This window comes from Silene latifolia, chromosome 11 (genome assembly GCF_048544455.1).
Source record: "Silene latifolia isolate original U9 population chromosome 11, ASM4854445v1, whole genome shotgun sequence".
Taxonomy (NCBI): Eukaryota; Viridiplantae; Streptophyta; class Magnoliopsida; order Caryophyllales; family Caryophyllaceae; genus Silene; species Silene latifolia.
Genome location: NC_133536.1, coordinates 209564186 through 209578411, shown reverse-complemented (window position 1 = coordinate 209578411; position 14226 = coordinate 209564186). Strand labels below are relative to the sequence as shown.

General features: G+C 42.3%; 1 protein-coding gene across 1 annotated transcript; it reads left to right on the top strand.

Annotated features, from left to right (window-relative positions):
• Nucleotides 1-9983: 9983 nt before the first annotated feature.
• LOC141612531 (calcium/calmodulin-regulated receptor-like kinase 2) lies at nucleotides 9984-13168 on the top strand. Its single transcript, XM_074431348.1, has 7 exons — nucleotides 9984-10107; nucleotides 10299-10591; nucleotides 10754-10907; nucleotides 11111-11237; nucleotides 12161-12243; nucleotides 12332-12403; nucleotides 12518-13168. Exons 2-7 carry the CDS (start codon nucleotides 10338-10340, stop codon nucleotides 13019-13021), a joined length of 1194 nt encoding a protein of 397 aa, XP_074287449.1. The 5' UTR covers nucleotides 9984-10107; nucleotides 10299-10337; the 3' UTR covers nucleotides 13022-13168.
• Nucleotides 13169-14226: the final 1058 nt, after the last annotated feature.

The window sequence follows — 14226 nt, the reverse complement described above, 5'->3', positions numbered from 1 at the left end:
TAATACACGGTTTTTCGGAATTCCGGGGTCCTGGAAAAAAATTCTCCGGAAATCACATAGAAAGTTCCTCGGGTCAGATAAAGCGGCCACGCAAAGTTTGAGCACCAACGGAAAACATTTGGGGGTGTCGGTGTGTCACAAACCAGCATTCGCCGAAACTTATATTATCGTGAAAAATGTGTTAAAACTCGTTATTTGAGGCTGAAATCGAACAGGTTGATTCCTTAAATCGAACAGGTCGATTGCTGAAATGAGCTCGGACGTGTGATTGAAAAACAGGGAGAAAAAGAAACAGGATCCGGTACGACCTTTCGAACGGTTGAAATTGAAGTGTATATATATAATACACGGTTTTTCGGGATTTCGGGGTCCCGTAACAAAATTCTCCAGAAATCACATAGAAAGTTCCTCGGGTCTGATAAAGCGGCCACGCAAAGTTTGAGCACCAACGGAAGACATTTGGGGGTGCCGGTGTGCCACAAACCAGCATTCGCCGAAACTCGGAATATCGTGAAAAATGTGTTAAAGCTCGTTATTTGAGACTGAAATCAAACAGGTTGATTCCTGAAATCGAACAGGTTGATTCCTGAAATGAGCTCGGACGCGTGATTGAAAAACAGGGAGAAAAAAAACAGGGTCCGGTACGACCTTCCGAACGGCAGAAATTGAAGTGTAATACACGGTTTTTCGGGATTCCGAGGTCCCGGAACAAAATTCTCCGGAAATCACATAGAAAGTTCCTCGGGTCTAATAAAGCGGCCACGCAAAGTTTGAGCACCAACGGAAGACATTTGGGGGGTGCCGGTGTGCCACAAACCTGCATTCGCCGAAACTTTGATTATCGTGAAAAATGTGTTAAAGTTCGATATTTGAGGCTGAAATCGAAAAGGTTGATTCATAAAATGAGCTCAGACGCGTGATTGAAAAACAGGGAGAAAAAGAAACAGGGTCCGGTACGACCTTCCGAACGGCTGAATTTGAAGTGTATAATACACGGTTTTTCGGAATTTCGGGGTCCTGGAAAAAAATTCTCCGGAAATCACATAGAAAGTTCCTCGGGTCAGATAAAGCGGCCACGCAAAGTTTGAGCACCAACAGAAGACATTTGGGGGTGTCGGTGTGTCACAAACCAGCATTCGCCGAAACTTATATTATCGTGAAAAATGTGTTAAAGCTCGTTATTTGAGGCTGAAATCGAACAGGTTGATTCCTGAAATGAGCTCGGACGCGTGATTGAAAAACAGGAAGAAAAAGAAACAGGCTCCGGTACGACCTTCCGAAAGGCTGAAATTGAAGTGTATAATACACGGTTTTTCGGGATTCCGGAACAAAATTCTCCGGAAATCACATAGAAAGTTCCTCGGGTCAGATAAATAGGCCACGCAAAGTTTGAGCACCAACGAAGGACATTTGAGGATGTCGGTGTGCCACAAACCAGCATTCGCCGAAAATCGGATTATCGTGAAAAATGTGTTAAACCTCGTTATTTGAGGCTGAAATCGAACAGGTTGATTCCTGAAATCGAACAGGTTGATTGCTGAAATGAGCTCGGACGCGTGATTGAAAAACAGGGATAAAAAGAAACAGGGTCCGGTACGACCTTCCGAACGGTTGAAATTGAAGTGTATATATATAATACACGGTTTTTCGGGATTCCGGGGTCCCGTAACAAAATTCTCCGGAAATCATATAGAAAGTTCCTCGGGTCAGATAAAGCGGCCACGCAAAGTTTGAGCACCAACGGAAGACATTTGGGGGTGCCGGTGTGCCACAAACGAGCATTCGCCGAAACTCGGAATATCGTGAAAAATGTGTTAAAGCTCGTTATTTGAGGCTGAAATCAAACAGGTTGATTCTTGAAATCGAACAGATTGATTCCTGAAATGAGCTCGGACACGTGATTGAAAAACAGGGAGAAAAAAAAACAGTGTCCGGTACGACCTTTCGAACGGCTGAAATTGAAGTGTAATACACGGTTTTTCGGGATTCCGGGGTCCTGGAACAAAATTCTCCGGAAATCAAATAGAAAGTTCCTCGGGTCAGATATAGCAGCCACGCAAATTTTGAGAACCAACGGAAGACATTTGGGGGTGCCAGTGTGCCACAAACTAGCATTCGCCGAAACTCGGATTATCGTGAAAAATGTGTTAAAGCTCGTTATTTGAGGCTGAAATCGAACATGTTGATTCCTAAAATCGAACAGATTGATTCCTGAAATGAGCTCGGACGCGTGATTGAAAAATAGGGAGAAAAAGAAACAGGGTCCGGTACGACCTTTCGAACGGCTGAAATTGAAGTGTATAATACACGGTTTTTCGGGATTCCGAGGTCCCTGAACAAAATTGTCCGAAAATCACATAGAAAGTTCCTCGAGTCAGATAAAGCGGCCACGCAAAGTTTGAGCACCAACGGAAGAAATTTGGGTGTGCCGGTGTGCCACAAACCAGCATTCGCCGAAACTCGGATTATCGTGAAAAATGTGTTAAACCTCGTTATTTGAGGCTGAAATCGAACAGGTTGATTTCTGAAATCGAACAGGTTGATTGCTGAAATGAGCTCGGACGCGTGATTGAAAAACAGGGATAAAAAGAAACATGGTCCGGTACGACCTTCCGAACGGTTGAAATTGAAGTGTATATATATAATACACGGTTTTTCGGGATTCCGGGGTCCCGTAACAAAATTCTCCGGAAATCACATAGAAAGTTCCTCGGGTCAGATAAAGCGGCCACGCAAAGTTTGAGCAGCAACGGAAGACATTTGGGGGTGCCGGTGTGCCACAAACCAGCATTCGCCGACTCGGAATATCGTGAAAAATGTGTTAAAGCTCGTTATTTGAGGCTGAAATCAAACAGGTTGATTCCTGAAATGAGCTCGGACGCGTAATTGAAAAACAGGGAGAAAAAAAACAGGGTCCGGTACGACCTTTCGAACGGCTGAAATTGAAGTGTAATACACGGTTTTTCGGGATTCCGGGGTCCCGGAACAAAATTCTCCGGAAATCAAATAGAAAGTTCCTCGGGTCAGATATAGCAGCCACGCAAAGTTTGAGCACCAACGGAAGACATTTGGGGGTACCGGTGTGCCAGAAACAGAATTCGCCGAAACTCGGATTATCGTGAAAAATGTGTTAAAGCTCGTTATTTGAGGCTGAAATCGAACATGATGATTCCTGAAATCGAACAGGTTGATTCCTGAAATGAGCTCGGACGACGCGTGATTTAAACATAGGGAGAAAAAGAAACAGGGTCCGGTACGACCTTTCGAACGGCTGAAATTGAAGTGTATATAATACACGGTTTTCGGGATTCCGAGGTCCCGGAACAAAATTTCTCCGAAAATCACATAGAAAGTTCCTCGAGTCAGATAAAGCGGCCACGCAAAGTTTGAGCACCAACGGAAGACATTTGGGGGTGCCGATGTGCCACAAACCAGCATTCGCCGAAACTCGGATTATCGTGAAAAATGTGTTAAAGCTCGTTATTTGAGGCTGAAATTGAACAGGTTGATTCCTGAAATCGAACAGGTTGATTCCTGAAATGAGCTCGGACGCGTGATTGAAAAACAGGGAGAAAAAGAAACAGGCTCCGGTACGACCTTCCGAGCGGCTGAAATTGAAATGTATAATACACGGTTTTCGGGATTCCGGAACAAAATTCTCCGGAAATCACATAGAAAGTTCCTCGGGTCAGATAAATCGGCCACGCAAAGTTTGAGCACCAACGAATGACATTTGGGGGTGTCGGTGTGCCACAAACCTGCATTCGCCGAAAATCGGATTATCGTGAAAAATGTGTTAAACCTCGTTATTTGAGGCTAAAATCGAACAGGTTGATTCCTGAAATGAGCTCGGACGCGTGATTTAAAAACAGGGAGAAAAAGATACAGGTTCCGGTACGACCTTCCGAACGGCTGAAATTGAAGTGTATATACACGGTTTTTCGGGATTCCGGAGTCCCGGAACAAAATTCTCCGGAAATCACATAGAAAGTTCCTCGGGTCAGATAAAGCGGCCACGCAAAGTTTGAGCACCAACGGAAGACATTTGGGGGTGCCAGTGTGCCACAAACCAGTATTCGCCGAAACTCGGATTATCGTGAAAAATGTGTTAATGCTCGGTATTTGAGGCTGAAATCGAACAGGTTGATTCCAGAAATGAGCTCGGACGCGTGATTGAAAAACAGGGAGAAAAATAAACAGGGTCCGGTACGACCTTCCGAGCGGCTGAAATTGAAGTGTATAATACACGATTTTTCGGGATTCCGGGGTCCCGGAACAAAATTCTCCGGAAATCACATAGAAAGTTCCTCGGGTCGAATAAAGCGGCCACGCAAAGTTTGAGCAAAGAACGGAAGCATTAGGGGGTGCCGGTGTGCCACAAACCAGCATTCGCCGAAATTCGGATTATCGTGAAAAATGTGTTAAAGCTCGTTATTTGAGGCTGAAATCGAACAGGTTAATTCCTGGAATGAGCTCGGACGCGTGATTGAAAAACAGGGAGAAAAAGTAACAGGGTCCGGTACGACCTTCCGAACTGAAGTGTATATAATACACGGTTTTTCGGGATTTCGGGGTCCCGTAACAAAATTCTCCGGAAATCACATAGAAAGTTCCTCGGGTCAGATAAAGCGGCCATGCAAAGTTTGAGCACCAACGGAAGACATTTGGTGGTGCGGTGTGCCTACAAAAAAAGATTCATTTGAAACTCAGATTATCGTGAAAAATGTGTTAAAGCTCGTTATTTGAGGTGAAATCGAACGGGTTAATTCCTGAAATCGAACAGGTTGATTACTGAAATGAGCTCGGACGCGTGATTGAAAAACAGGGAGAAAAATAAACAGGGTCCGGTACGACCTTCCGAGCGGCTGAAATTGAAGTGTATAATACACGATTTTTCAGGATTCCGGGGTCCCGGAACAAAATTCTCCGGAAATCACATGGAAAGTTCATCGGGTCAGATAAAGCGGCCACGCAAAGTTTGAGCACCAACGAAAGACATTTGGTGGTGCCGGTGTGCCACAAACCAGCATTCGCCGAAATTCTGATTGTCGTGAAAAATGTGTTAAAGCTCGTTATTTGAGGCTGAAATCGAACAGGTTGATTCCTGAAATCGAACAGGTTGATTACTGAAATGAGCTCGGACGCGTGATTGAAAAACAGGGAGAAAAAGAAACAGGGTTCGGTACGACCTTCCGAACGGCTGAAATTGAAGTGTATAATACGCGGTTTTTCGGGATTCCGGATCAAAATTCTCCGGAAATCACATAGAAAGTTCCTCGAGTCAGATAAAGCGGCCACGCAAAGTTTGAGCATCAACGGAAGACATTTGGGGGTGCCGGTGTCCCACAAATTAGCATTCGCCGAAAATCGGATTATCGTGAAAAATGTGTTAAACCTCGTTATTTGAGGCTGAAATCGAACAGGTTGATTCCTTAAATCGAACAGGTTGATTCCTGAAATGAGCTCGGACGCGTGATTAAAAAACAGAGAGAAAAAGATACAGGTTCCGTTACGACCTTCCGAACGGCTGAAATTGAAGTGTTTAATACACGGTTTTTCGAGATTCCAGGGTCTCGAAACAAAATTCTCCGAAAATCACATAGAAAGTTCCTCGGGTCAGATAAAGCGGCCACGCAAAGTTTGAGCAGCAACGGAAGACATTTGGTGGAGCCGGTGTGCCACAAACCAACATTCGCCAAAACTCGGATTATCGTGAAAAATGTGTTAAAGCACGTTATTTGAGGCTGAAATCGAACAGGTTGATTTCTGAAATCGAACAGGTTGATTCCTGAAATGAGCTCGGACGCGTGATTAAAAAACAGGGAGAAAAACAAACAGGGTCCGGTACGACCTTCCGAACGGCTGAAATTGAAGTGCATAATACACGAATTTTCGGGATTCCAGGGTCCCGGAACAAAATTCAACAAAAATCACATAGATAGTTCCTCGGGTCAGATAAAGCGGCCACGCAAAGTTTGAGCACCAATGGAAGACATTTGGGGGTGCCGGTGTGCCACAAACCAGCATTCGCCGAAATTCGGATTATCGTGAAAAATGTGTTAAATCTCGTTATTTGAGGCTGAAATCGAACAGGTTAATTCCTGAAATGAGCTCGGACGCGTGATTGAAAAACAGGGAGAAAAAGAAACAGGGTCCGGTACGACCTTCCGAACTGAAGTGTATAATACACGGTTTTTCGGGATTTCGGGGTCCCGTAACAAAATTCTCCGGAAATCACATAGAAAGTTCCTCGGGTCAGATAAAGCGGCCATGCAAAGTTTGAGCACCAACGGAAGACATTTGGTGGTGCCGGTGTGCCACAAAACATCGTTCGCTGAAACTCAGATTATCGTGAAAAATGTGTTAAAGCTCGTTATTTGAGGCTGAAATCGAACGGGTTAATTCCTGAAATGAGCTTGGACGCGTGATTGAAAAACAGGGAGAAAAAGAAACAGGTCCGGTACGACCTTCCGAACGGCTGAAATTGAAGTGTATAATACACGGTTTTCGGGATTCCGGGATCCCCGAACAAAATTCTCCGGAAATCACATAGAAAGTTCTTCGGGTCAGATAAAGCGGCCACGCAAAGTTTGAGCACCAACGGAAGATATTTGGGGGTGCCGGTATGCCACAAACCTGCAGTCATCGAATCTGGGATAATCCTGAAAAATGTATTAATACTCGTTATCCGAGGCTGAAATCGAATTGGTTATTTCCTGAAATGACCTCGGACGTGTGATAGAAAAACCGGGAGAAAAAGAAAAAGGGTCCAGTACGACCCCCCGAACGGCCGAAATTGAAGTGTATAATAGACGGTTTTTCGGGATTCAAGGGCCCCGAAACAAAATTCTCCAGAAATCACACAGAAAATTCATCGGGTCAGATAAAGCGGCCACGAAAAATTTGAGTAGCAACGGAAGACATTTGGGGGTGCCGGTATGCCACAAACCATCAGTCGTCGAATCTCGGATAATCCTGAAAAATGTATTAATACTCGTTATCCGAGGCTGAAATCGAATAGGTTAACTCCTGAAATGAGCACGGCCGCGTGATAGAAAAACCGGGAGAAAAAGAAACAGGGTCCGGTACGACCTCACGAACGGCTGAAATTGAAGTATATAATACACGGTTTTTCGGGATTTCAGGGTCCCGAAACAAAATTATCCGGAAATCACACAGAAAGTTCCTCGGGTCAAATAAAGCGGCCACGCAAAATTTAAGTAGCAACGGAAGACATTTAGGGGTGTAGGTATATCATAAACCAGCATTCGTCGAACCTCGGTTAATCGTGAAAAATGTATTAATACTCGTTATCCGAGGCTGAAATCGAATAGGTTAACTCCTGAAATGACCTAGGACGCGTGATAGAAAAACCAGGAGAAAACGAAACAAGGTCCGGTACGACCTCCCGAGCGGCTGAAATTGAAGTGTATAAATACACGGTTTTTCGAAATTCCGGGGTCCCGGAACAAAATTTTCCGGAAATCACATAGAAAGTTCCTCGGGCCAGATAAAGCGGCGACGCAAAGTTTGAGCACCAACGGAAGACATTTGGGGGTGCCGGTGTGCCACAAACCAGCATTCGCCAAAATTCGAATTATCGTGAAAAATGTGTTAAAGCTCGTTATTTGAGGCTGAAATCGAACAGGTTGATTCCTGAAATAAGCTCGGACGCGTGATTGAAAAACAGGGAGAAAAAGAAACTGGGTCCGATACGACCTTCCGAACGGCTGAAATTGAAGTGATACACGGTTTTTCGGGATTCCGGGGTCCCGGAACAAAATTCTCCGGAAATCACATAGAAAGGTCCTCGGGTCAGATAAAGTGGCCACGCAACGTTTGAGCATCAACGAAAGACATTTGGGGGTGCCGGTGTGCCACAAACCAGCATTCGCCGAAACTCGGATTATCGTGAAAAATGTGTTAACGCTCGTTTTTTGAGGCTGAAATCGAACAGGTTGATTCCTGAAATGAGCTCGGACGCGTGATTATAAAATAGGGAGAAAAAGAAACAGGGTCCGGTACGACCTTCCGAACGGCTGAAATTGAAGTGTATATAAATACACGGTTTTTCGGGATTCCGGGGTCCCGAAAAAAAATTCTCCGGAAATCACATAGAAAGTTCCTCGGGTCAGATAAATCGGCCACGCAAAGTTTGAGCACCAACGGAAGACATTTGGGTGTGCCGGTGTGCCACAAACCAGCATTCGCCGAAACTCGGATTATCGTGAAAAATGTGTTAAAGCTCGTTATTTGAGGCTGAAATCGAACAGGTTGATTTATGAAATGAGCTCGGACGCGTGATTGAAAAACAGGGAGAAAAAAAAACAGGGTCCGATACGACCTTCCGTACGGCTGAAATTGAAGTGTATAATACACGGTTTTTCGGGATTCCGGGGTCCCGGAACAAAATTCTCCGGAAATCACATAGAAAGTTTCTCGGGTCAGATAAAGCGGCCATGCAAAGTTTGAGTACCAACGGAAGACATTTGGAGGTGCCGGTGTGCCAAAACCAGCATTCGCTGAAACTCGGATTATCGTGAAAATGTTTTAAAGCTCGTTAGTTGAGGCTGAAATCGAACAGGTTGAATCCTGAAATGAGCTCGGACGCGTGAATGAAAAACAAGGAGAAAAAGAAACAGGGTCCGGTACGACCTTCCGAACGGCTGAAATTGAAGTGTATAATATACGGTTTTTCGGGATTCCGGATCCGGTCAGACGGGTATTATTTCCGCGATTTGATTTAGAGATGATTAGAGTTATATAAGACACGTTAATCAGTTTCTAATCACTTTTACAAAATCTAAACATTTCAACGTAACTCTAATCCTCTCCAAATCTCTCTCAAGTGTGTAGATCGTTAGCGAGTCTTCTTCATCATTCATTGCATTGTTGGTGTCGGTAAGCTTTTGATTTCATTGATTCTAGTGTTTTACCTTTTAAGGTCTGGCCCTAATTTGTGATTTGGGGAAAAAGGATTGTTGCATATGGTAATTGGAATTATATGATTGTTGTTAGGTGAGGACTTCGTAGAGGAGCCGTACTAGATTGGTTTGCTTGTGTATCTCATTACAGTTGTGCTAAGGTAGGGTTTCCCTACTCGGTTTACTGTTTAATTGTTATAATATTATATGGTAATTGTTGTACGATTTGATATTGTGATTATCTGCTGATCGTTGTTTGGAGTTGGTGTTGGTGTTGTGATGGTTGATAATGATGTTCGCGAGGTGCGTCCTCAGCTGAGTGGAGTCACTTGCGGGAGTGGCTTCACGCCATAGTTTCACCCTCTGTGGAACCCGCCACAGAAGGGGGTGTACACAATAATGAACAAGGTTATCGCTTGTTGATGAGCGGGGGCTTAGGTGGGGATTGGTTGGGGTCCCCCCACTGGCGATGAGGATTATTTGTTGCGATGGGTAATCTGGCAGGGCTACACACTTTAGTGTGTAGTCAGTTATGATATGTGATTGGGAGTTGGAGGTGGATGATGATCAGCAGTTTGTCTTGTGTACTTGTCTTATTTTGATTATACTGTAACTGACCCCGTCGTTGTTTTACAAAATCTGTGGTGATCCATTCGGGGATGGTGAACAGATCACTTTTATAGGTGATGATGTTCATTAGCTATGGGGCTGTCATGGGGAGTCATTACTCGAGTTTAGCTTCCGCTGTCAAAAGTTTTATCATTCAGATTTAGTTATTGAACATTAGTAATATATACTTTGGTTTTGGATTTTGGAATAGGCAACCATTAAATTATTTATACTTTAATAATTATGTTTTGGATTGGTAACTTTGATATATTAACCTCAGGCAATTGAGATGGTGACGGTCTCTCATTCTAGGGTGATCTGATAAGGCACCTTGGTGGTATGTGGGAGTGTCACAAAGTGGTATCAGAGTTCGGGCCGGGTCGGGTCGGGTCAGATTTGCTGACTCTAGTCCTCTAGCTGTACATCCTCTACCGGTTTTATACGAGTAGTGTGCAACTTAAATAGAAGCGCGTTGGGTTGAAATTGGATGTGTTGGCAGCAAAATAATGTGAGCAAACAAAGAAAATCCAGCAACTCCATCTCCGAGTCAAACCTTGTTCTACAAAAGCTACAGGTAATCCTCCTTTTTGTTCTCCTTTTAATGGATTTTGTGGATTTCAGCTGATAAATGATTCTATTCTATATCCTATCTTCACAGTGCTTAATCATTGGATCTCTGTTTCTGTTTACCCAATTCACTAGTTTATAGGAACTGATGATTTAAAACATGTATGCTTAATTAATTTGGTTATATACATACTCCAGTTCAATTAAGATGCTCCCTTGGAAGACGGTGGAGGCATAATGCGTTCAACTGAATTGGCTGTCATATGTACTTCTGGTGGACTTGTTTTAGGCATTATTATTTCCTTAGCAGTCTCCTTGTGCTATAGATGCTGCTGCAAAAGACGCTCCATTTTCCGCCACCGTGCACCGGCTTTCCACATACACTCTACTGCCTCTTTTACAGACTCACTTCATATTACTGTCAACACCTCACATAATAATAATACTCATCCAACAACTACATTTTCTGGCATACCCAATTACTCTTACAAGTATGTATGTATGTTTTCTGCTCTCAAATTACTTAACTTTTACTTAATTCACAATATCCAATCCAAATAGAATAAGGGTTAGTATCAAATAGTTGTTATTTGTAGGTGATCTGCAACAACTGTATTAGCTTATTGATCACAATGAATAATGTGCTACGGCAGGGACATTCAGAAGGCTACTCAAAACTTCACAACCTTACTGGGGGAAGGGTCTTTTGGTCCAGTATACAAGGCTTCCATGCCAGTTGGTGGAGTGGTGGCGGTTAAAGTCTTAGCTTCCAGTTCTAGGCAGGGTGAGAAAGAGTTCCAAACTGAGGTTTGTTTTACTCTCTCAATCTCCTACTTATATATATATCTTTGCATAAACTACCTGTTTACTACTCATGTTCTTTAAATCCCTGCTGTCTTCATAGATACCTATGTGTTTTCTGCTCACTTCATATACGTCAAATGGTAATACAATGCTTATGCCATTATTTATTTATTTATTTATTTATTTATTTATTTATTATTTTGCAGGTATCGTTGCTAGGTAGACTGCACCACCGTAATCTAGTGAACTTGGTCGGATACTGTGTGGAAAAGGGGCAATATATGTTGATTTACGAGTACATGAGTAACGGCAGTTTGGATAGATTTATATACAGTTAGTACTTGACCTCCTCATCTCTCTCTTTAATACTCTATATGAAACAAAACTAACTCTTGAACCACCTTCACATGTCATATGAAGGTCAAAATTCCACCTTGGCTTATTAAGTTATCTATCAAGCTGTGAAATGATCCACAGGAAAATAAAAATATCCACGTCAAAATCAACAAAGTCGTTATCCTGAATGCTTTTGTTCCAGAATATTGTAAAACAGGCTCTTAATATCTCTGTTACTTTGAACTTTTGATTGCCATCTTGCCTCTTGAGCTCATGTTGTACACTTGTACTTGCCTGACTTCAAACAGATTTAGGCACCTGATTTGAACCTTAAACAGGAAGATACACCCATGTCATTTGTTGGCAGATGACACTCTTTAATTGTCTGTTTAGTTGATTTGTTTTGTATAGGGAAGACGGCAAATTCCCTTGTTTGGTTAGTAGTTTGAGTCTTAGGGATTTGGAGGGGAGGAAATATAGGGACTCATTTTCCCTTCCTCAAACTTGATTATAATCTCTTTAGCATAAGAAATATTAGATGGGAAAAGTCTTACTCTTCCCCCCTTCTTTTCCCTCCCTTGCCAGACCCTTCTATTATTGTATTCGAATATATTTTGGGGGAAATGTGTTTTTGTTTTCTTTTGTACGGAGTATTATCAATTGCAACAGAGTTATTTCCAATTCCAAATTGCATGGGCCGAGGTAGCGTAACACATTATTTAGATTAGTGGATTAGAGGGAAAGTGCTAAAAAAGATGGTGGATTTACTTTGATGAGGCTCGTTTGGAAGTAGCTACCCTCTTTGTTCCAAAGTTCGTTAGATATAGAGGGAATACACGATCTGTTTCTTAGCCATGCTTCTCTTCACATATTGGCACTCCACTAAAACTAAGCTGTCTTTATGCTTTTGCATGATTTAGGTGAAGAAGATAATTTAAATTGGGATGAGCGACTTCAAATAGCTCTTGACATATCACATGGGATTGAGTATCTTCACGAGGGGGTATGTTGTATGACATTCACATTTTATTGTGCAGTGTAGTACTCCGTAGTTTTTAGTTTCCCAATTATGATAATGGAACATGGAACAGGCAGTTCCACCAGTAGTACATCGAGACTTGAAAAGCGCTAACATATTACTGGACCAGACTATGAGAGCAAAGGTAGGCCTACGAAAACACTCCACTGTGTCAGTTCATGTGATACCCCTTTTTTCTACTATCTACTTGTATGAAGCATCTTTCTTAGCAAGTTGGTTTATACTTGAATGTGAGTAGGTAGCTGATTTTGGCCTTTCAAAGGAAGATGTATTCGATGGGCGTAAGTCAAGCCTGAAAGGTACATATGGGTACATGGATCCCGCATATATAACTACAAGTAAGTCCAGTTTAAAAAGTGACGTCTACAGCTTAGGCGTCATCTTTTTTGAGCTCATCACAGCCATTCATCCCCAACAAAACTTAATGGATTATGTTAACCTTGCTGCTATGGACCCCGATGGAGGAGTTGATGAGATTCTTGATAAACGACTTTCCGGAAAATGTGACCCCGAGGAAGTCAAGAGCTTAGCCAAGATTGCTTTTAGATGCTTACACAAGACACCTAGGAAACGCCCTGCTAGTGGAGAAATCTCTCAAGCTATTCTCAAGATTAAACAGAGACGTCTCGGTAAAGGGGTAATAATGTCTTGTGCTTCTGATGATCTTAGCCGCCTTATGAGTAGGATTGAATCTCAACAAGTTGAGTTATGTCAAATTGTGAGTCGGAATGACAATCATTAGTTTATGGTATGTTTGATATGTGTATAGAAAGTTGTACGCAAATTATAAAAACGCGACCTTTGAGAATTCGATTGAACTGGGCAAATGCTCACAAGTTTTGTTGGGCTATTAAATCGTATGCTCTTGAAATTTGATATTTTACGTTTATTTCTTTGGGTAATTGGATTTGTCTCAAAACTGGATCTTCTAAACCGCAAATGTTTGTATTGAAAAACGAGCTTATCTTCTTTTTTTTTCATTGAGTATTTGATACGAGTAATGTATTCTTGTTGCCTAAGCTTATTATCAGATTTGACTGCGGATGATGATTTAGAGGGCAGTGTCGATTGTGCAACACAACGATAGTTGGCTCTCCATTATCTTCTTTCTGGTCTCCTGGAAAAAAAGAGCCTCAACTTTTTTCGAGAATTAGAGTTCAACTACTGCAGCTCCTCTCCTTTTGGGGACAATCTAGTTCCTTGCCATTTCTAGTTTTGATGGTTATATAAATTCTTAAGAGCAGTGACTAACAAGCATTATTACTAATTTGTCAGCTTGGTTTTCAAAAGTTTTGCTTACTTGTATGATGAGGATAGATTTGTCATTTGTGGTACCCTACCTAAGAACGTTCAAGACGCCAGAAGGAAAAACGCAGTTCCTTTATATAAGGTACCTAGCTTAGCATCTTCATGTTTCTATCTGCATCAAGTTTTGCCGATGTTGAGGAAACACGTGATTGCTGAGTTGATCGTGTCTTGATGGTGGGTTCTTGCGGGTAATGACTGTTTGGGATATGGTTCTATTTTTTCAAGCCCTGATCCACTGCATTTTAATTTTATGAACTTAGGCTACTTAGCTGCATTGGAGTTTATTATTTACAGTCCTTTCTCAAATAATTTTCAAGTCAAATTATTGTAGTTTGTGTACTCCGTGATGCAGACAAATCTTTCTCTTTGATCTTGAAGAATATAGCAGGCTGAGCTGCAGGATCCTTTCATTTATCACGCTCTTGATTTTCGCCAGGAGATCCAAGAGCTTGCCAAAATGATTCTAAATAGATTTGACTGACTGACTCATCTGAATATTGTCTACCAATCTTTTTTTTTTTTTTTTTTTTGCCTAAGAAGTATCTTCATACTCGGCTTATTAAAGTCAGCTAGGAGACCATTTATTGCATACGAGCCGGGAATGACTAGGTATGCATTGACATTTATGGAGTATGTAGC